The sequence below is a fragment of the Indicator indicator genome, chromosome 17 (genome assembly GCF_027791375.1).
Source record: "Indicator indicator isolate 239-I01 chromosome 17, UM_Iind_1.1, whole genome shotgun sequence".
Classification (NCBI taxonomy): domain Eukaryota; kingdom Metazoa; phylum Chordata; class Aves; order Piciformes; family Indicatoridae; genus Indicator; species Indicator indicator.
In genome coordinates this window covers 11723513-11744135 of record NC_072026.1, presented here as the reverse complement: position 1 = coordinate 11744135, position 20623 = coordinate 11723513, and the positions used below count along the sequence as shown (strand labels likewise).

Genomic DNA, 20623 nt, shown 5'->3' with positions numbered 1-20623 from the left:
AATAAGTTTGTGCCAACCTGTTTTTTACTGCTTCAGTCATTCAGCCTTTTCAAAATCACAAATACAGTGATTTACAGTGCTCAGAATCATGCAGTGTTCCAGGGCTGATATTTTGAAGTGACAAATTTTCTGTTTCTAAATATATAAAAAATGGATATGCCCTATCAAAGTTGGACTATTAGCTTCTGTGGTTACATCTAGCAGACCAAGGCAGAATAACATAATTGAAATCAATGGAGTTAATCCCATATCATGCTGTCATAACTGGAAAAAGAGATGGGGCCTAAATTTACCCCTAAATCTTTCAAATAAAGCCATCTGCTCAAAAGTTTGGTCAGAACAGGTTTTAAGCCATCATCCTAGCAATAAAAGGAAAATGAATGTTTCTGCAAGGCATACAGCTTCTTGTACATAAAAATGAAGCAGCCTTGAAAATCTATTGACTTTCCAGTAGGTTAATATTTTCTAGTAGGTGACTATAGTCTATAAAATTCAAGCCTGAAAACAGATGAAGGTGAGTTCTTCTAAGTTGCTATAAATTGCTGAAATTTGCCTGAGTACTTACTGAATGCATAGTACAATAAAGTCTGGTATTTGACCTTTGAGGTCTAAGTTTAATGGGAATCCATAAACATACCAGCTCAGTTTACAGAGACCCCTATCTCAAATTTTATAGGTGTGCTTATTAATAAGATAGTTAAAACCCTTGGTTGGTATTTTTTTCCCCCTGGACTTTCTAAGTATCAAAATTAATGAAATGCCAAGTTCAAAATTCTAAAGTTTGACAGCCTACAGAATGTTACCTTCCATGTCAGATGGCCAAAAGCATAAGGTGTGAAATTCTCTAAAAAGCCTGGTTCTTGAACTCTCTTTGAGCAGGATGAGGAGGCACGCTGTGCCTTTACAGTCCTGGTCTTGCTTTGTGAGTCTTTGTTTCTGGCTTTATTTTCATGGTTATTTCACACATTGAAAGAGTTGCCTTCTAAAAGCCTTTTTCTGCTCTATTTGAAATTCTGAAATATGTAGGAGTTTGGCATAGGATTCAGAGCTGAACAAAGAAAAATCAGTTCTCTTTCAAGAATCTGAATTTCTGAGAAGTTAGTGGGCTTGTTTGTAAGTACTGTAACTTTCAGTTGAACTATAATTATTTTTATATCTTATAATTATTATTATAAAAGCAGCTTTATCTCATCTGGAAAGCAAACAAAAATAGCTAATAATAAGTTCTGAATAATTTTGAGTCAGTTTTAAGAATGATAAGCAAAGTCTCACTGCAGTGAGCTGTCACACTCTGCAACCTTTAAAGGGAAATTTCATCTATAGCAAAAGATGCAGAGAACTTTTTTCTTTAACAGCAGCTCTTGCACAGTGTGACCTCAAAACATTAATTAATTTTTAATTTGGAATGAGTGTCTTGATAAATCTTTGCGTCTTTATTAAGGATGCGTTCCTGCTTGATATTCTCTTTTGTTGTGGTTTCAATTATTAATTACAGGTCTTGATATGAAACTAATCACGCATGCATCCGTATGAAGCTGGCATAGTGACAGCAGAAAATCATTAAACAGTCATTACTATAAACTGACGTTGGTCTGTAATTTTTGCAGTTAACGGGGGAGTTGATGCTTGGTGAACAATCCAATTAAAACTGGCAACAAAAGACTTAAAATGTCAGCCAAATTGCTTTTTAATAGTCAACGCAGCCGTCACAAAACATAAACATTAAAGTCCCCATAGCAGCATAAAGCTTCATGGTGAAACAATTCTAGAAAATGAATAATAATTACAGTATCCTGAGAATTCTCTTAATAGATGTGCACTCATTAAAATACTTTGTTGGTTAGATTCATATGAAAAAGTATGTTTCCCTTGATACTTCTTTATGCATTTGTTTTGAAGGTTTTATTCCATATTTTATCGATGTAATTTCTAGTAATATTCAAAAATGCATCTCTTATTTACAATGAGTTTAAATAACTGTATATACATAAGCTTTGAGTGAAATGCACCTTAGAAATGTGCTGTGAGGTAAAGTGAGGATACAGTCACAAAGAACGTCTATAACCTGTTAATTATATATAGCTGTAAAATTATATAATCGTTGTTGCTTTTGAATCACACTAGATTTCTTTTGCAAGTTGAGCAAGACTAGCAGAAGATAGTTGTCAACCCTTACTTCCTGTCTTTACTAAAACAATGGTCAGGCATTGGAACAGACTGCCCAGGGAAGTGATGGAGCCACTGTCCCTGAAGGTCTTCAAAAAATATGTAGATGTGGTGCTTTGGGGTGTGCTTTAATGGCCGTGGGACATTAGGTCAATGGTTGGACTCAATGATCTTAGAGGTCTTTCACAACTGAACCAATTCTGTGATTCTGTACCTGAACTTAGCTATCTGATCCAGTTCTTGCAGAAGAGACCCCAGTGGTACTTGGTAGACGCTCTGCACAGAACTTCAAAGTTGCTTAAAAGTACAGAGCTCCTAATCATAAAATGCAGAGCGGAGTTAAAAGCCCTAAATAGTTCTGAGGAGCCATGCCACAAGCTCCTACCACGGCACTAAACCTGGGGCTTGTGGAAAATCCACATGCATTCTTGTAAATGCCTAACTGTGCGTTAGAGAGGCTGTGGGTTTGTGCCTAGGCTATGTTCCTTTTCAGGCGTTACATTCCCTGTTTCTGTGTTGTTGTTTTCTGTTTCCCTACAGGAGTTTTTCTTTTCCTTAAAAAGTAATCGATTTGTTGTTTACCATCAGTTACACATGTACCCTTGTCTTTCCTCCAAGCAAGCTGAGTACTATAGGAGAAGTGTCAGCATTCTTAAATAAAATGTTAGCAAAAAACAATGTCAGGAATAGGTCTTTTTATTGAAATATGTATATACTTTTTATTGAAGTGTGTATATGTGTATGTGTATACATATCTACAGGAACTTGTAAACTACTTCTGGGGATAAAAGGCAGTTAATTGGTCAGCTGACTCTACATTGAGGTGTATCCTTTAACTAACAAACTAACTAACTAGCAATTGAGATACCACATGAAATCATTTAGTGAGTGGCTTTTGTTGTGCTATCTGTCCATTCTATGCAACTTCCTTCTTAACTAACACCATGTACTTGTTAAGGGTTACCAAGAATAAATTGTTGCAAGCTGTCCTACAGGTAAGGTTACCATGCTTCTTGGTTTTGGTTGTTTGTTTTTGGTTGTTTGTTTTTTTTAATTTCTCTTATTGAAAACAATAACTTTCTGCTTAAACAGAGAACTGAAATGTAATCTGAATAACTTTCTATTTGAAAATTTGCTTCTCTCATAAAGCAAAACTTCACAAGGACAGCATATGTTCTGAAACTGTAATTTGTATCTTGATGAACTCTTCTTTAACAAACCTGTCAACTAAAGTTAAGTGAAGTACAACATAAGTGAAGTTGAGGGAAACAGTCTGGTTTCCTGCTAGCTCTCTACCCTGACCAACAGGGAATTAGTAAGGTTGTTGAGAAAAATCTGTCCTACTGTAATTTATGTATTAACTGCAAATTGTTTTGTAGGTCAGACTAAGGAGAGGAGAGAGGAGGAGCTTCATGTCCTTTGAGAACTTTTTTAAAAGTTGTCAACAGTATTTCTTGACTAGCAATAAGCTCACATCCTTGCTGCTTGTCAATTCATCAGCTGTGTTTAATAAAATATAGATTTTCATTTTCCTATATGAGCTATAAACTTATTCTTCAGAATATAATAAACATAGAAGCTAGTTTAGGCTTCTCCCAATGTTCCCTTCTTGTTTTTCTAAAAGGACTATAAATAGATAGGTGTAGACACAATTGATGATTCAGAGGAGCTTCAAGCTACTATATCTCCACATGGAACTGACTGTAAACATGGATCTAGTATTTTTAATTAGACTCTGCCAAATAATGTCAGTATACATGCCAGATGTCTAGATTTGACATGATAATCTGCAGTGCAGAAAGTTAAGTGTCTGGAGCAAAGCCTTTATGTACCCGGGTGGGGGAAGCTGGAGTGTGATTCATCCTTGAAGCCATGAAGGTCAGGCACTTTTCACCTTGAAGTAAGTTTGGAGTACATTTGTGGAGATGCCAAAAAAAAAAAAAAAAAAGAAAAAAAAGGCACTAGATCTGTCTGAGTCCAAGTAAATAGGAGATACGCTTGAAAATTTGACCCAAATAATTTCAGGAATGGGCAGGAACATGCTCCTCAGGGCTTGAGATTGGGTCCTGATGTAACTGGCAGGTTTAACCATAATTTAGGGCTTTGACCATCTTTTCTTATTTCTGTAGAATTTTATATTTACAAAAATGGGGCTGGACTTTAAGTTGAGCAGTACTTTAGCCACCTGGAAGGACTCATGTTCATGTCCCCAGCCTTCAGAAGGCACAAACTAAAATGGCAGTCTTCACCTCAGCCATCACCACGCAGTGAACTCAAGTGCTGCAGGGTTTTACATTATTTGGGTCTGTAAAGGGGCATGGCCTCAAGCAGTCTTTTTTCCTAAAAATGTTGCAGAGCAACAGGAACAGAGATAAAACAGGTAAGAGACAGACAGACAAGGTTATCATACAGAGAAGAGATATTGGTGACAAAGTGGCTTAATATGTCTGTATTCATAGTATTTCCACTGAACTACTGGGCTGAATACACTGTGTATTTCAGTATGATTTATTGTTGCTAATTCCATTAACTGTAGATCCCTTTTAGAAAGCCCTCATAGCTAATGAATTTAATGACACAAAGGCCAAATTTAATATATATCACACTGCAGAAACCCATCAATAACTGGGGCAACATTAGTTTTTACAGCCATGGCTGCTTGCAACCTATTTTACCAATCATAAACTGCTCTTTAATCAAAACCCGTTCACCTCTAAGGTCATCAAAATTTGCTGCCAGGCTATTTGGAACTGCCTGGCTTTTGTAAGTCTGGATGATAGACTTAGTCTGTAAACTGTAATCTCTCCTGCTTGCTTTGTAGTTTTGGAGTAAGTGAAGAGTTGCCAGTGATAGAAGTTACAACTGGTGATATTGACTGAACCCACCACTTCTAAGTAAAGGCAGGAATTATGCATTCTGCTGAAAATATCACCTTTAAGCTATCTGGGAGCTGTCAGTCTCTACTTTTATCCTTTGAATGCTATGTGATGTTAATTGCACCAGCAGCTGCTTGATCTGCTAAACAAACCACTGGAAGCCTGAGCAGGCTGTTCAGGCTGATCCCTCAGTCTCCATTATAACTGGAGTGCTGCTTTTCTTCTCCCTTCACATTTTGTCCTTGACCTCTGTGAGTCAACCACCAATGGGCCTGTCTTGTGCTGGAACAGAGCATAGTGATTTAAGAGTCTTGTCTCAGCTGGATGGGTATTGAGAGAATCTGATGGATGTATCACATACAACAAAGGAGATGGAAAGGAGAAAGCAGGACAGTTTAATTTCAGATTTGTCATGTTAATTGGCATAAATGTGAGCATTTCACATAAATGGAATAATGTTTTTCATGTAAATATTATACATAGAGTACATTAGTATTTAACAGCTATGTGAAGAAGTGCTATAGAACAAAGCTATAATTCAGACAGTTCAGCGGAGTGAAAGCATCTCAGGAGCTTTAGCTCTTCACTCCCTTCTGGCAATGTTTATTTTATATGAGCACCCATCAATGTGTTTATATTGTCAGGTGCTTCTGCATGATGCCATTTAACACTTGCATCTTACCCACAGTACACAGCTTTCCAACCTGAAGCTCATTTCTGGTTACAAGCTGCAGCACAAGGCAGGGGCATCTTATAGTGCAGTGTTTATGTCCAAAATTATTCTACTTCAGCAATCAGGCTCCCAAGTTAAAACGCTGAGTGATGGAGTTAATTAAGTACGAATACTGCTGTTGTAGCTCTAATGGTCTACAAAAATAAGTGCCTCTAAGTGAGGCAAAGTTTGTGAGGAAAGGTAATGACTTTCATAGCACCACTGATACAACTGGAGAAAAAAAAATAGCTAGCTTTGGGCCCACAAACTCTCCTTTTGGTTTGAGTTTATTAACATTTCTATCATCAGAAAAAGCAAAATCACTCCCCATGCACACCTTAATAAAAAAAGAAAAAAAAGAGAATATCAACCTTATTTCAAGAAATTTACCAAGTAAGACTGACAAGTTAAGTATATGGTACAAAGATGGCAGGTGCCAGAATTTTTTGAATCTTGAAAAGCAGAGTATTATTAAATGCATCCTATCAGCAAAGTTGGGAAGGCTGGCCATGTGATAGTTCCCTTGGGATAAATCACTGCCTTACCTTCTCTAATGAGTTCTAACCTCCATTCTTTTGCCTGAAAATTTCTCCCACATCTTCTTGCAGCTGAATTAAGAAATTGTTTGCAGAGTCTCTTTTTTGAGGCACTTCTGATTTACTTCCCAAAACACTACGACATCTGTAGTGTTACATTTTTTTTCCACTTTTATCATGCCATTAATTGATGTTTAACAGAAATACAGCCCAGCAGTGTTACCATCCTGACATGCAAAAGTAATGGCAAATTACTGGCAAATACAAAAGTCCTGCAAATGAAAATTCCTGTTTTTGGAAGTTCTAAGAACTTGATGTTTAATATCCCATGTAGGTCATAAAGTCATAGAATCATTAATGCTGGAAAAGACATCTAAGATCATCAAGTCCAACCGTAAACCCAACACCACCATCACCACTAAACCATGTCCTAAAGTGCCATGATATCTTTTGATTTCAGAAGATTTCCTAATAGATTTCAAGTAATCCAGCATTTGTTAGAAATGGACCAAAAATGTCAATTGAAATAATGGGAAAAATCTCAGGCTCATATTATTCTGCCTAAATAAATACAGAATCCAAATGATTTTTAGGTGAGTTTAGAGCCCTTTCACAAGAGATTGTATTAAACAGAGTTAAAAAAAATGTAAACAGTCACTTCTCTAGAAACAACAGTCTTTTAAAGACAGACTTGCCAATGTGCTGTCATAATTCCTTTTTACTCTTGTATTTAAAACTGTGTAATTAGGTTTTCATGGCATTTCCTAGAATGATGTCCGTTATGAGTGTTTACAAAATATTATCACTTAGGTCTTACAGTACAAATTTTGACTGTAAATGTAAAAATTGAAAAGGCAGTGCTGAGCAGTCATCATAAAGGTCCTTACTGTCCTTTTAATTTAATACAGATTTTTTTCCTACATAATTAGACCATACAGCATTCAATGCACATGATGCTGGTGTTTCTAAAAGAGCTGGACTGCCATCATATTTCTTTTTTAACTCTGGCTAAACTTGGAAATGCTGAAGGAGAAATGTGTCTGTTAACATTAGGAAATTATTAGAATTCTTGTTTTACCAAATATCATTTTGTTAAAAATTATCCACAACTTATGAGATAGAAGCTGCTACCCTGTGTGTGTAATTGTAAGAGGTCTGAGGGAATTGAACATACGTGGTGCTGAGAACATAAAGGAAACATTTAATGGGATGTGAATGAAAGCATAGAACTGAGTGTTAAAGTATTATCCATCATTTCTTTGACATCTTTGCATTGCTGTTATGTAAATCCAGATGTATTTTATGCTCATTGATGCCATTCAAAGTGCTTGGCCTATGATCTCTGTTAATTTTTCTTTGGAAGTAAAGTGCTGTATTTTCAGCACAGCCTAAATAATTATATGCAGGATTCAATCAGAGTGGCACTGTTGTACGGAATTAAATATTTGGCTATTTGAGGGCACACCTGTACTGATAAATGAATGGCCCAAGCCCCTTGATGATACCCAATGCTTGACTGGTCTCTCCCTCTCTGGGTCTATTCTGGGCTGTCCCACCCTGCTTAACAAGGAAAATCTGTTGCTGCAGGGGCAAGTTCAAAGCACTGTAGCTATGAGTCAGAAGACTGAAGTAACATGGTCTCTGGAGGTCTCTAAATCTCTTTTACTTTGTAAGTAAACTTTGAGTCTATATGACCTTTAGTTTATAAGCTTTCATTACGTTATAAACTTTATTTTGCATAAAACCTTATGGTTTGTAGAATTCTTTAGAGATGTTTGATATTTTATATCCTGAAAAATTTACTGTGTAGTGAGGCTAAGGGAAAAAATTATATACAGCAAAGTAATAATCTAAAGGTAAATTGGTATTAAAGGTCCTGGCTAGATACTTTTGTATCCTGGTGGTCTGACATAGTTCCTGATGCAAAGGAATTTTCCAGTAAGGTGGGACAAGTAAATGTTGAGCTACATCAGGAGCAAGTGCAGAGCAGGTATTGAAACACAATGTAAATATATACGGCAATAAAGCAATTTTGTACGTTTTCACTTTTTTCTATGTTCACCTTTTCTCAAAAATACCTGACAATAAAACTAAAGTGAGTTCAGAAAAAGGCAGCAAGTAATTAGGGGCTTAGTAAGGTTACTGGTGCATACACAGAAAAGGAGCTATTTTCAATTTAGAATGGAAGAAAAGAGTGTAAAGACTTACACAATATCAAGAAGTATATTGACAAGTAGCAGAAGCAGCACTCTGCAATGGTAGTACCTGCACCTAATTCTTAATTCATCTTCTTAGACCCAGAGCATAAGTCTCATTATAAAATCAAGAATTTTTATTCTATACTGTTGAGCTCTGGTCTTCATCATTTTGATTCCCTGTTTTCTCTGCACTGAATCTTTTTCAGTTCTTCAGTGCCAATTACTCTCCTTCACATCTGCTTGAGAAAAAAATCAAGAGATTGGTTTGTAACTGAGCAATAGCATATCCATAGAACTTTTAAATACACTAGACTAATCTTTCTGAACATATGTTGCTCTTTCTTTCATTAAATAATGAATTGCAAGCTAATTCATACTCATCTGAGACGTCTAGTTAAAAAAAAAAATCATTTCCAAACATGCCAATAAATAATGAATTTAGGAACTCATAAAAATATCTCCAAAGCACTACAGTTTAGATGCAAACCTTTTAAGGTTCATTACTTTTAAAAATATTCTCTCTGGTTTACGTGTCTCAATAATGAGACAAACTATTGTAGTCTTGTCAATAAGTGATAAAACAGTTCAATTACTTTTTCTTTCTATGTGGTTCCAAAAAAGAATAGTTACCTGATCTTGAAAACTGTTAGGAGGATACCTCAGCAAAGGCTTGGGTTATTTTCAAAGCTGATTTTTATTCAGGTGCTCGCTACTTGTAAAAGTGCTTATTTATTTTATTTTGTCAATCTATGTTGCAATTAGGCTACATGTTTATGATTACAAAGGCATGAGGTCATGTTAATGCTACTCTTGTCCATTTGTTCTGTGCCTCCAGTAACTTTAGAGCAGAATGGCAGCACTCAGCCAACCTGGCAGAGTAAGAGAAGTGTTGAAGTTAATTAACTTTCCACTTTCTGAGAAGTAGAGGCCTATTAAAACCAGCAAGATCTGAATTATTGTATCTCCTGAAGGAGAAAGTGGTAGAACTGAGCATTTGAAGAGGAAATGTTGGGGTCCATGCGTCATGACTGTAGGATACCAAGCTCAATTACACAACTGCCAAGGAGCATCACGTGTTCAGTATTGTTCAAGGGCCATCCAAAAGAATGAGTCAGAACTGAAGAAGAAGAAAAATTCAGGAGAGAAGTAGAACTCCTTCCTTCAAACCTGAAAGAAAAAAGTATAAGTAGAAATCCTTCAAACTAGCAGAACCACAATTCTTGTTTATAGCTAGCCTCAGTACAAGTGTTTCTCTTCTGGAGTGACTGGATGGAAACTGGGAAGCATCTTAAAACAGAAAAGCTAAACAAATAAACATTGTTACTGAAGAATGAAAGAAAAAGCCTAAAAAAATCTAAAAGAAGGGGGGATATTTAAGTGCAGTTTTTTGGGGGGGAGGGGAAACAGGGAGTGTGTTAAAGCAGACTCAGTGTACAACAAAGAAGCAAAACGTTGTGTAGGTCTTTTCTGGACACATCCCAGTTCTAGATTTCCTCTGCTGAAATGGGAGAAGTCTTTAAAAATAATGAATTGCCAGGAGAAAGAATGTAGTTATGTTCTAAATAGCCTCTTCTGTCTATCAAAAAACCTGAGATAAATGCAAGTGCAGATGAGAGGTCAATCGTGAGTGCCAAGAGCATCATTTCTGGCTTCGACGTTACTCAGATGAAAATCTGATTTGAAACAAATTATTGTGAATGTAAAGTCTGAGCTGATATGATGATTTATAGTTATATTTTTAGATGAATGGAAGCTTCTACAACGTCAATGAACACAATGAAAACAGATAACAGTGTATTTCCATATCTCACACAGGTGTTTTGATGGAAAAAAAAAGAAAAGAGGGGGGAAATTAAAATCTGAGCATTATTAGCACCATTAAATAGAAAAAGAGGAGTTGTTATGACTAGCACTATGCTGAACAATAGCAATAGGATAGAAATACATAGCTAAGATAGTTTATGTATCACGTTTTGGAAACTTGTTGGCTTTAGACAAATTATCCTGTGTAATGTCTCTTTTTAGATATTTAAATGATTTTGCATTAAGTTATTTTAGAGTCTGCTGTTTGTTCAGAGTCCTGCAGAATCATAAGTGTGCAAATTTTGATATAATTCTGCTTTATATCCCAAACAACATTTTTTAGTGGTATAAATATAAAGTTAATGAGATGTAGACTTAGTTTAAAGGAAAATCAAAATAACTTTGCCAAATTAGAAAGTCTGTAAAAACTAATTGGGAACTTGGGCTGATTCTCAGTATAATGAATTTGCATTGCTCCACTGAAATGAATATCTGATGCAGAAAACTCATCTTTAAATCACCAAAATACTTCAGAATCTGATATGAGGTTTTCTGTGACGCTGGTAGCTGGGTGAAGGAGTGATAATTAAAATGGAATCCCCCAGGAAATCTGCTGTGTTAATGCATTGTGATAAATTGCACTGGGAGATACAGGCTACCCTACCAACCAGAAACACTGTACAGTTCACAAAGCTGAACCACTTTATTGTATGGAACAAATGAAACTGTCAGATAATTGCATGCTATTGACAGGATAGGGACAGTGTAGATAACAGGGAAAGAAGGGAAATAAAAGATGTGTTGCTATGTAGATTACACAGTTTTTTTTTTCCCTATTTACCTAGAGACATAGTTCACCTTGGCTGCTTGACATTTGCCGCACCCTATAGAATCTAACTGTGTGTCCTGGCAAAGGTCAGCAGCTTTCTAAGAGGACAGTGGCCCAACCATTAAAATGGCTTGCCATGAAAATGATAGGATATATATTCATCTTGCATATGTTCTGTAGACTGGATTTCAGATTGATACCACTGAGTAAGTGAATGTCATTGATCAAATATTTGAGGATACTGGACATGAAATACGTCCAGAATTTGGGTAGCTTACAATTCTAGAATAGCAGGATACAGGATTTACTGAGATTAATTATTACATGAAAGTGCCTTAGCAGATTATTTCAGAGCTCTGGATTGTTGACTCCAGTGATTTAATTTACTGAGGTCTCCAATTTTCTAACATGCTTAGAAATGCTTTTTGGTATATGCAAACTAATATTACAGCATAAACCTCAATGCAACTGTAAGAATGCTGCTTTGATAAAAGATCAATGAAATTAAAAGGATTAAGCCTGGGCCAAATCCATGACAGCTTTGCTTACCACAGCAGAGAAAAGCTTATGTGGAGCATTAAGCAACCTTGTTTCTTCAGTTGGGGTAAATTGTGACTGTCACAGAGAAAAAAGTGCTGTTTTTTCCACTAGTTGTTCCAAGAAGGGAAGGAGCTCGCTTTCATCTTTCACCTTGAAGACACATCATATCATAATTTAAAGAAAGCATGTGTTATAAGTGGATGGCAGCAACAGTTCCTTGCAGGAAATTTTTGCAAGTTCATCAGAGCGCCACTGGTGCAGATTTTGTGGTTTTGTGCAGATTTAACTGGACATCTGCTAAGGTAAAAGAGAGAGTAAGGCTGAGTATAGAAATGGGATAAAGCCATGTTAGATGCCGAGGTAAATTAGCTAGAAGAGATTCAGGTTAAGAGCTTCACAGTTTATCCAGTCTGGCAGCAGGTTTTGTCAATGTCATCTTTGCAAAGTATTTGTTATTGTTCCTTTTAAAAGGACTTTTTTGACTCCATTCTCCATCACTGTGTTTCTTGCTGTACTGAGAGGCTTTTGAGACTCCTGCAGGAAGTAGAGAAAACAAGATTTTGTTGTCCCTTCAAAGTAGAGCTACAGCATGATTGTATCTTCAATGTTCTTTGTATGAGAATTCAAGCTCAGTGACACAGGCTGAGCCACCTTTAAAGCTGTATGCTGTCATTAGCACAGGGCATGACCCTGCAGTTACAGCAGTGCAAAGAGCCCCTGGGCAGCAGCAACAGAGCTGGCAGGGCATCGAGTACTCACCACACACTCCATCTCCTTCAGAGCCTGGTCCAGTGGCTGTGAGCTCCTTGCCAGCTCATCTGCCTGTAGCTGCCATAAAGGCTTCTCCCTGGTGATCTGAATCATTAGTGCTCCATGTAGTCTTTAGGGGAGGGCCTTTCCACAGGTCTCATTTACCTAATAATGCAGCAACAGACTCACAAAAGTGTGCTAACTTTATTTGATGAAAGAGGTTTGTTAGGTGATAGGAATTACTCAGGTATTTTCTCTCATGATTTGAAGTGCAAGACTAATTCTTACACTATGTCTCTTTCACAGCCATTCTTAAATGAGAATTATACCTCATGAAGTCAGTTGGTATCTGTGCTGAAACTCATTGTCAACTTGATTTATTTGTTCTTTACCTTCCTATGACAAAACCTATGACAAATTAAGTGAATGACGTATCTTCTTTTTTTTCTTTTGTTGTTGACTTACTGAACTACAGTGCTGAAGGGTGTGTGTCTGTATCTGATATTCTTCATTTCAGTAGAGTATTATGTTTTAAATTATTTCACATGCTGCAGCAGCATTTTACAGGCAGCTGGGTTAACAACATGATGAAGCACAATGCTTTCATCCCAATAACTACTCTGTCATGCTCATGGTCTTTTGATCTTTCAAGAATAATAATCCTCTCTGGGTTTCTTTGCCTCTTCTTTGTTTTTTCAGATATGCCAGGTAGCCCACATAACCAGTTCACCTTCAGACCCCTCCCACCACCGCCTCCGCCACCACATGCATGCACCTGTGCCAGAAAACCACCTCCAACAGCCGATTCTCTCCAGAGAAGGTCAATGACCACCCGCAGCCAGCCCAGTCCTGCTGCCCCGACGCCCCCAACCAGTACTCAAGATTCAGTGCATCTCCATAACAGCTGGGTCTTGAACAGCAACATACCACTGGAAACCAGGTACAGACCAACTTGTACTCAACATATCTCAAATGTCAAAAAAAAAAAAATAGGGAGGAGGTCTGATGTTGACATGAGGTGGGGGGTGGAGAATGGCAAGCTTTTCGTTTGGGACAAGCCAATGCATTTTTTATTTGAGGCCATGGTGTGTAGCTATGTGAGGCCTTACTGACATGATGTGCTTTGATCATTAATGCCTATTTGCAAAGCTTTGGAAGACACTGATGTCCTTAAGGTGTGTAGATTGCATGAGTATTGCAGACTTGTATGCAGTCAGGATTTGTGCTTGTGCCACCCTCCCATGTTCTCCTAGGGCCATTTTGTTATCAGCAAATTGAAGTTTTGTTTAATTGGTGTACATTGGTTCTTCTGGAGTCTGTCAGTGTGCAGGCTTGTAGCTTTCCTGTGGATAAAAGATAAAGGAAATAATGCTAAAATAATGTTTTCCTCAATGTGCATTTAAACAATTTATTGCATAGTTCAGTAAAAGGGACCTATAAGAAAGATATGGACAATATTTTTTAGCAGGACCTACTGCAACAGGACAAGAGGTGATGGTTTTAAACTAAAAGAGGTGAGATTTAAACTAGATCTAAGGAAGACATTTTTTACACAGAGGGTGGTGAAACACTGGCTCAGGTTGCCCAGAGAGGTGGTAGATGCCTCATCCCAAGCCAGGCTGGGTGGCTCTCTGAGTTGAAGACGTTCCTGCTGACTGCAGGGGTCTTGGAAAAGATGACCTTTAAAGGTCCCTTCCAAGCTAAACCATTCTGTGATTTTATCATTTACACAATGATCATTTGTCAATGGAGAAGTGATACAGGGCCAAGGTATATTGAACATGGAAAGCCTTACCGCTGGGAGCTGGGGAAGGGAGAGCTCAAGTTCAGGATCATTCACAATTTACACAGATAATGTACTCTGAAAAGTAATTCAAAGTAAATACATTCTGTATTTAGCAAACCTGTGTTTCAATACTCAAAGTTCTGCTACAAGAGGTAAGCGCAGTTTCCTCAGACGACTTTGGCTTTCAACTTGAAGCTGTATTTGCTGACTTAATGCTTGAAACAAGTCCTTCATTTTCTACAACCTTCTTCATAGTGAACAGAGCACTCAGAAGTTTTGCCTAGGGTTTTCTTTGCATTTTGACATTTTAAAATATGTGAAGTACATGACTGTGAAAGCTGTGTTTGGTGAAAGAGATGAATGGCTGACATCCAACTAATCTGATCCAGAGAATATAAGACAAGGGTTTTGGTTTTTAATGCACCTGTGCCCAAGGGCCAGTTATTACAATTAATCACTGAGAAGTAAATTTTGTTCTTTTGTAATAAAATTAAAACAATCTTATTTTTACTTAATTTTAGTATAGATCTTTAAGCACTTAACTGCTGCTCATCAGAAATGTCATTTTTTTTTTCTCTGAAAGGCAATTAAGTTGGGATTGAAGAATAAGATGATTCATTCTGAAGTAAAACTTTCCTTATTTGTCTTAAAGACAAATCACAAAAAAGAACCAAGAAGTTTTTCTCCAAAAGTGAACATAAACAAAATGTTAGTTCAGTTAGTCCTTGTAGAGCCAGAAGCTTCTGTTTACACAATCCTAACAAAGACAAATCTCTGTCCTTTCTGGTCTAACAAGCTTATATAGCTGTACCTTTATAGCTTATATACCTTAAGGCTGATCCCTGGGTGTTCTCTATCTATTAAGTACTTTTTGGTTCTCTTCAGTTAACAGGCAAATCTTGTTTAGCCTTTCTGCATCCCTGTTGGCTATATTCTCATCAGGGCTCACTGGGAAAAATACTTTGCAATTTTAAGTCTCTTCAGTTTAATTTTTCTGTTCTCTCAATATTTTTCCAAATTTGAAACATCTCATAAAGGAGAAATACATAAATATATAGTTGTAAATATATAATTGGGTAGTGACAAAAGGTCTGTACAGTGGATTAGGAATTCTGAATGGAAAATTCCATGTGAGCTATGTGTTAGAAACTCACAGAGCCTTAGAATTTTGTCCATTCCTCCCATTCAGTGGTGGGTTGAGCTGGTTTCAGGCACCAGTTAGCTCTAGTAGGTAGCTACAGCCTCTCATGAAGCTGGCTGAAAGGCTATATAATCTGAAAGTAGAATCTGCCAGACTGTTTGCCAAGATGTCTGCAGTTTATGTGCAGACAAAGTGATACAGCAGGGGAACATCGTAATAAAAAACATTTGTGATCACCACTTCTCAGAAGCCTATAGATACAACATACAGCCTTAGAGAGAAAGGAGGGCTTGCTGCTAGTTTTTTCTTTTATCAGGGAATGATTCAGTTTGAATTGAAGACTTTGGCTTAATATCTAGATTCTCTTGCTTTCCTTCTCCATTAATGTTTAGCTTCCCATTAAAAATAATCCTACAAAATAAAGGGAAAGATGTCATTGCAGCAGTGTTTCTGTGCTAAATCTTCAGTAGTACCAAATCTACCTAATATGTACATACCTAATATGTTTAAGCAGATTTATTTTTTAATTTGGAGCATTTGCAATCAAAAAAGACTTAGACAGTAATGTGTTCCCTACTGTAATAACTAGGCAAAAAATCAGAATGCACATGTTCAGCTTTTCTTCCAGCTGCATCTCCTGCTAATCCATAAACAGCACATGTGTTGGCTTGGTTTATCTACAGCCATGTAATGTTAGGAGAATTTTCAGACAGGAAAAGATTTCCTAGAATTAATCACGTAACTGTTAATCCTGTTCACTCTGGACAGTTAGGAATGAAGCAAGTTTGCGTCTGCTCAATAATGATAATGTGTTGTGTTTATATAAAGGAAAATTCTGTAGTTCTGAAAACATTTGCAATACTCTGATTAAACAGGTATTCTTATGTAATTAGAACTGGAAACCTTTGATTAGACCACAGAGGGCTGCAGTAAAGGCATATACTGAGGTACACATTCTGCACAGTAAATCTTTGTTGTATTTGTATAGAAAAGGACACATCGCAAATCCTGGTTTGTGCTTCACCTAGAGGTGTTATATGCATGGACTAATCTGCAGAACAGTTTTGTCAGGACACAATTTGGTAGCCCAACTATTTAATGATGAGATTGACGGGGAAAGGTGAAAGAAATTATTTGTTGAAGTTCGCAGGGCTTTTGGCAAGGCCAAAAAGAGTCTAGGTGTACATCATTGCTGCAGCCAGTACCCTAACTCTGGCAATTATTCTTACTACAAGCAAACCAAATGAAAATAAGAATTAGGAACACGTTGAAATTTCACAGGGCATGTCACAGGACAGCTGTTGATGGAGGAACTGGAGAAGAGCTGTACCTGTAGGAGATGTAACAGCTCACACTGCTAACCATGCTGCTGCCTTCAGCACAGCAAATGCCAGTGCAGCCTCTATCTGTGTGCGTGCACTCTCAGGTTTGGAAAAAATGCAGTCATTATTAAAATGACTTATGGGCATGCAGTAATTTCATTGTCACAGAGAAAAGTAATTTCTAAGTATTGCTAAAAAAAATACTGCAAGAATCTCTCACACTACATAAAAACACAGGAAACATTGATTCTCTTTTTTAGGGTGATGTTATTGGGCTCTTATATAAATTGATTTTTTTTTCTTTCTCCCCCAGCATAAAGTACTTGGAAACTATTGCCTATTCCCTTCTTTCCACTAAAATAATTGTTTTTTCAGGTTTCCTAGATACTTTGCTCTAATGTTTCAAATCTTATGATTTACAGTGTAATACATTGTCATTATCTCTGACAGCCCCATCTGAACATAGCTTACTGCTTTTTATGGAGTATGTATTAAACCCTGACAATTCAAAGGAGTGTTTTTCATTTTCTCCATGCCCTATTAGTTGACTCACTGTTTGTTTTTTGTATCTTACCTGGTTTTGTGGTTTGTTTTTTTTGGTCTGTGTGGTTTTGTTTTTATTCTAGTGTTTGCTGTGTATTTTCCCACTTCAGTCAAATTCCCAAAAAATAAGAAAAAAGCCCCCAGATGTTAAATAGGGATTTTTCACATGACATTAATTTTAGTCCTCCCTACAGTGTGCAACAGTTCCTTAATGGATAAACCATTGGGCACACTTATTTTAAATAAAGTTTTACATTTAAATTACTCAAGCATTAGAATTTTAAAATTTTCTGTCTTCCCAGACTTTGATTTTTGTTTCAAAGCAGGTTCTTCTAGGCCTGTTTTGTGCTTCAGTATTTTACTTATTTGCTTGTTCCTTCTTTTTTCAGATAAAATTTCTTTCTAGTTCCTCTAACCCATTTAGCAGTGTTGGCAGTAAGGTTAATGCTGTGCTGAATGGACTGAAATCTCCCTTCACTGCGCTGGCAATGAGCCAAGTACTGTGGAAAAAGACAGCTTAATTTAAGCAATCTTATCACCATGGTAATAGCTCCTCTAAGGGGACAGTGAGGTACCAGACCATGAACCTGAGATTCAATTATCGTTAATTTATATGAAACTTCGAAGTACTAGAATAATAAGAGAAGTATTTGGGGTTCAAATCAAGTTATTTTTAGTTACTATTCAGCAATATTTCCGTGTGCTAAAGTTTGATTATAGCCTTAGATGCTTTAAAACTTTGAGAGTTTTAGAGTTCAAGAAGTTCATTCAGCTCATCATACAGATGGAGTCATTCCTTTCTGTATTCTGTAGCTATTTAAGGTGCATGTTTAAGACTGTCTGGATTTCTGTTTTCCTAAAAATATCATCTTGTTTCTAATTCTGTTTAGTATAGGAGAGATCTGGACAGCTATCACTTACCAAAGGCTTTATTCTGTACTATGGTTTTTCCTTGTTTTTTTTTTCTTTACTCAAACTCATAGCTCATAATTCTTTGTGCTCTTCAAAAAGTGCAATGATAGCCTTTCAAATCACACAAAGCGTTGTACGTGCACACTTTCTGTTTAAGCTGGAGCAGAGGTGAAAGCAGGAATAATTACAGAAAGTTGCATATATAAATACACAGACTGTTGAGTGAGCTCTCAGAAGGCATATCCTTTCTTCTTCATTTTAGCATCCCCTGAATCTTCTCCCTAGTGCAGAGATATAGATAGCACTTTTGTGTTTTCCTTTTCCCTAATTCAAGGTTTCCATAGCAAACAAAGGTTTTTACAGCTCCCAAGGCACGCAGGTGTTAATGGTCATAAACCACCAAGCAGGGAGACAATGACTACTTGAGCAGTGCAATTCATTAGGAACTTGTTTGCGAATGGAGCCTATTCCTGAGGTAAATCACCAGACTTGTGGTTCTTCCAGGAGTAAATAAAGGGGAGGGCTTCCTTTATGAACTTTTCTTCAAATTGTGTTGGTCAGTATTTTCTACTGCACCATTCACTTGTATTTTGTCATTTTGTACCTAATGAAACAATAAATCTGACCTACAGAGAGGCTGACCATATTAAAAACAGACACATGGCAAGGGTTTTAAATTCAGTCCAAGTCCCACTGCACAACAGAAACGATCTAAAGATATTTAAAACTTCTGAACTGTAAAAGATAAATTGAAAACTGTAAATATGACCATGAACTTAAAATAAAAGCTGTAAATATGACCTTAAATTTAATAATGCGGGAATGAAAGCATCTTTTATGGAAATAAAAATATAAACATTCGTCAGCTACAATGAGAAACAGCGTTCATGTCAGCAGCAATGGCACTTGAGGGTCCTTCTTTTGAATAATTTGAGATCCATTCACTAAGAATAATATAACGATTTAAATGGTTCATATATTTGACTGTTTTTTTTTTCCCTTTGGGAGAAGCTCTGGTGTGGGCTTCCCTGGAATAACAGGTTAGTATTTGTATGTGTAAGAGGGTTTTATTAAGCAAGCTTAATACAGTAACTTGAACAGTCAGGCTGCAGATACTCTTCATTCATTATTTTGAATAATAGAATAGTAATAATAAAGTTGTAACTAAAAGTAATGTTGTTGTTTTATGGCCAGCAATAAGCAAGCAGCCTGTTAGCTTTCTGTGAAACACAGTGTTTTTGTTTACAAAACCACAAGCAGATTGAATGTGCATTTTGAAAGAGAAAGATAATTACAGGTTAATACAAAAGGCCTGGGCTGAATTGGAAAACAAAGACTATGAGAAAGGGTCAGAGATATGCAAAAGATTCGATGCTTTTATTTCCTAGAAGATCACATAGGTGCGTGTGATGTTATTGCCCAGAAATGTGTCTCTTTTCCCTGGATAGCTACTTGTAGGAAATCCGTTTGGGGCTAAGTAATATTCACATAGTTAATGTGATGCACCTCTTGTCAAGTGAAATTTGTGTTATTTGCCACAGTAGCTGTACAACTTGGCTTTAGACCATATGACCATGAGTACAGGTATTTGGAAGCAGACTGAAACGCTAGTTGTAAAAGTCAGTTAGAATATGCATGAATACCCACAAAAGGAAATTCATGACAAAGGGAACTGTGGGACAACTACTTCAGTTCATCTCATTCCTTTCCTTGTTTTAAGTCATGCTTCTAGCCACAAAATATAAGCAACAAAATCATAATATTGTCATTTTTACACTTCTTGATTCATGGTTTCCAGATTCTCTGCAAATAGTATATAACATTCTTTATTCTGTAAATATTGTAACTACTATTGTTCTCATTTTCAACCTCAAAAATATAAAATTTGCTGAAAAAAATTAGAGCAAACCACAAGCTGCTTCCTTCCTTAGCCCACAAATCTCCATGTTCATTAATGTGTTTTACTCAGCCCTTTTGATTTGTGGGCATTGATGTGTTTTACTCAGGCCTTTTGAGTTGTGGTGCTAAAGGAAAGTTCTAAACCACAGAAAAGTGCTTCTGAAAACTACTGGAGTCATGTAGCAATGTCTCCATGCACCATAATATGAAGCCCACACTAATCTATACAAAAGTAAATTTAGGGCTCCAGTGTGGTAGCTTTTGGTTTGTGGTATTTTGGGTTTTTGGTTGGTGGTTTGTTGTTTGGGTTTGTTTTTTTCACCAATAAATAGCCAAATAAATGAGAAGACAGTTGTATTTTGGACAACTTTTCCATTTTGGAAGCTTTTCTTGACTACTTTTGACATTGTCCTATACATATTTATATATGTAATATATAAATATATATAATATATAAAAATATATATATGTATGATAATTATTTATCATCCCAGTTTTCTGCAAGGACTTAAAAGTATAGTCACCTGGTTAGCAGGCTTAGCTTGCCTACAGCAACAACAGAAAGTGAGTCAGCATCATGTCACTTATTCTATACTGAAGGGAAAAGTAA

At 36.7% G+C, this 20623-nt stretch overlaps 1 protein-coding gene across 2 annotated transcripts in view; it reads left to right on the top strand.

The window, feature by feature from the left end:
- The window catches only part of TENM1 (teneurin transmembrane protein 1), a 241021-nt gene that overhangs the window by 67060 nt on the left and 153338 nt on the right, over positions 1-20623 (top strand). For both annotated transcript variants that reach the window (XM_054388650.1, XM_054388649.1), the window contains exon 3: positions 13110-13350. In XM_054388650.1, coding sequence (XP_054244625.1) covers positions 13110-13350 — 241 coding nt within the window. The remainder of the gene's footprint in view (positions 1-13109; positions 13351-20623) is intronic.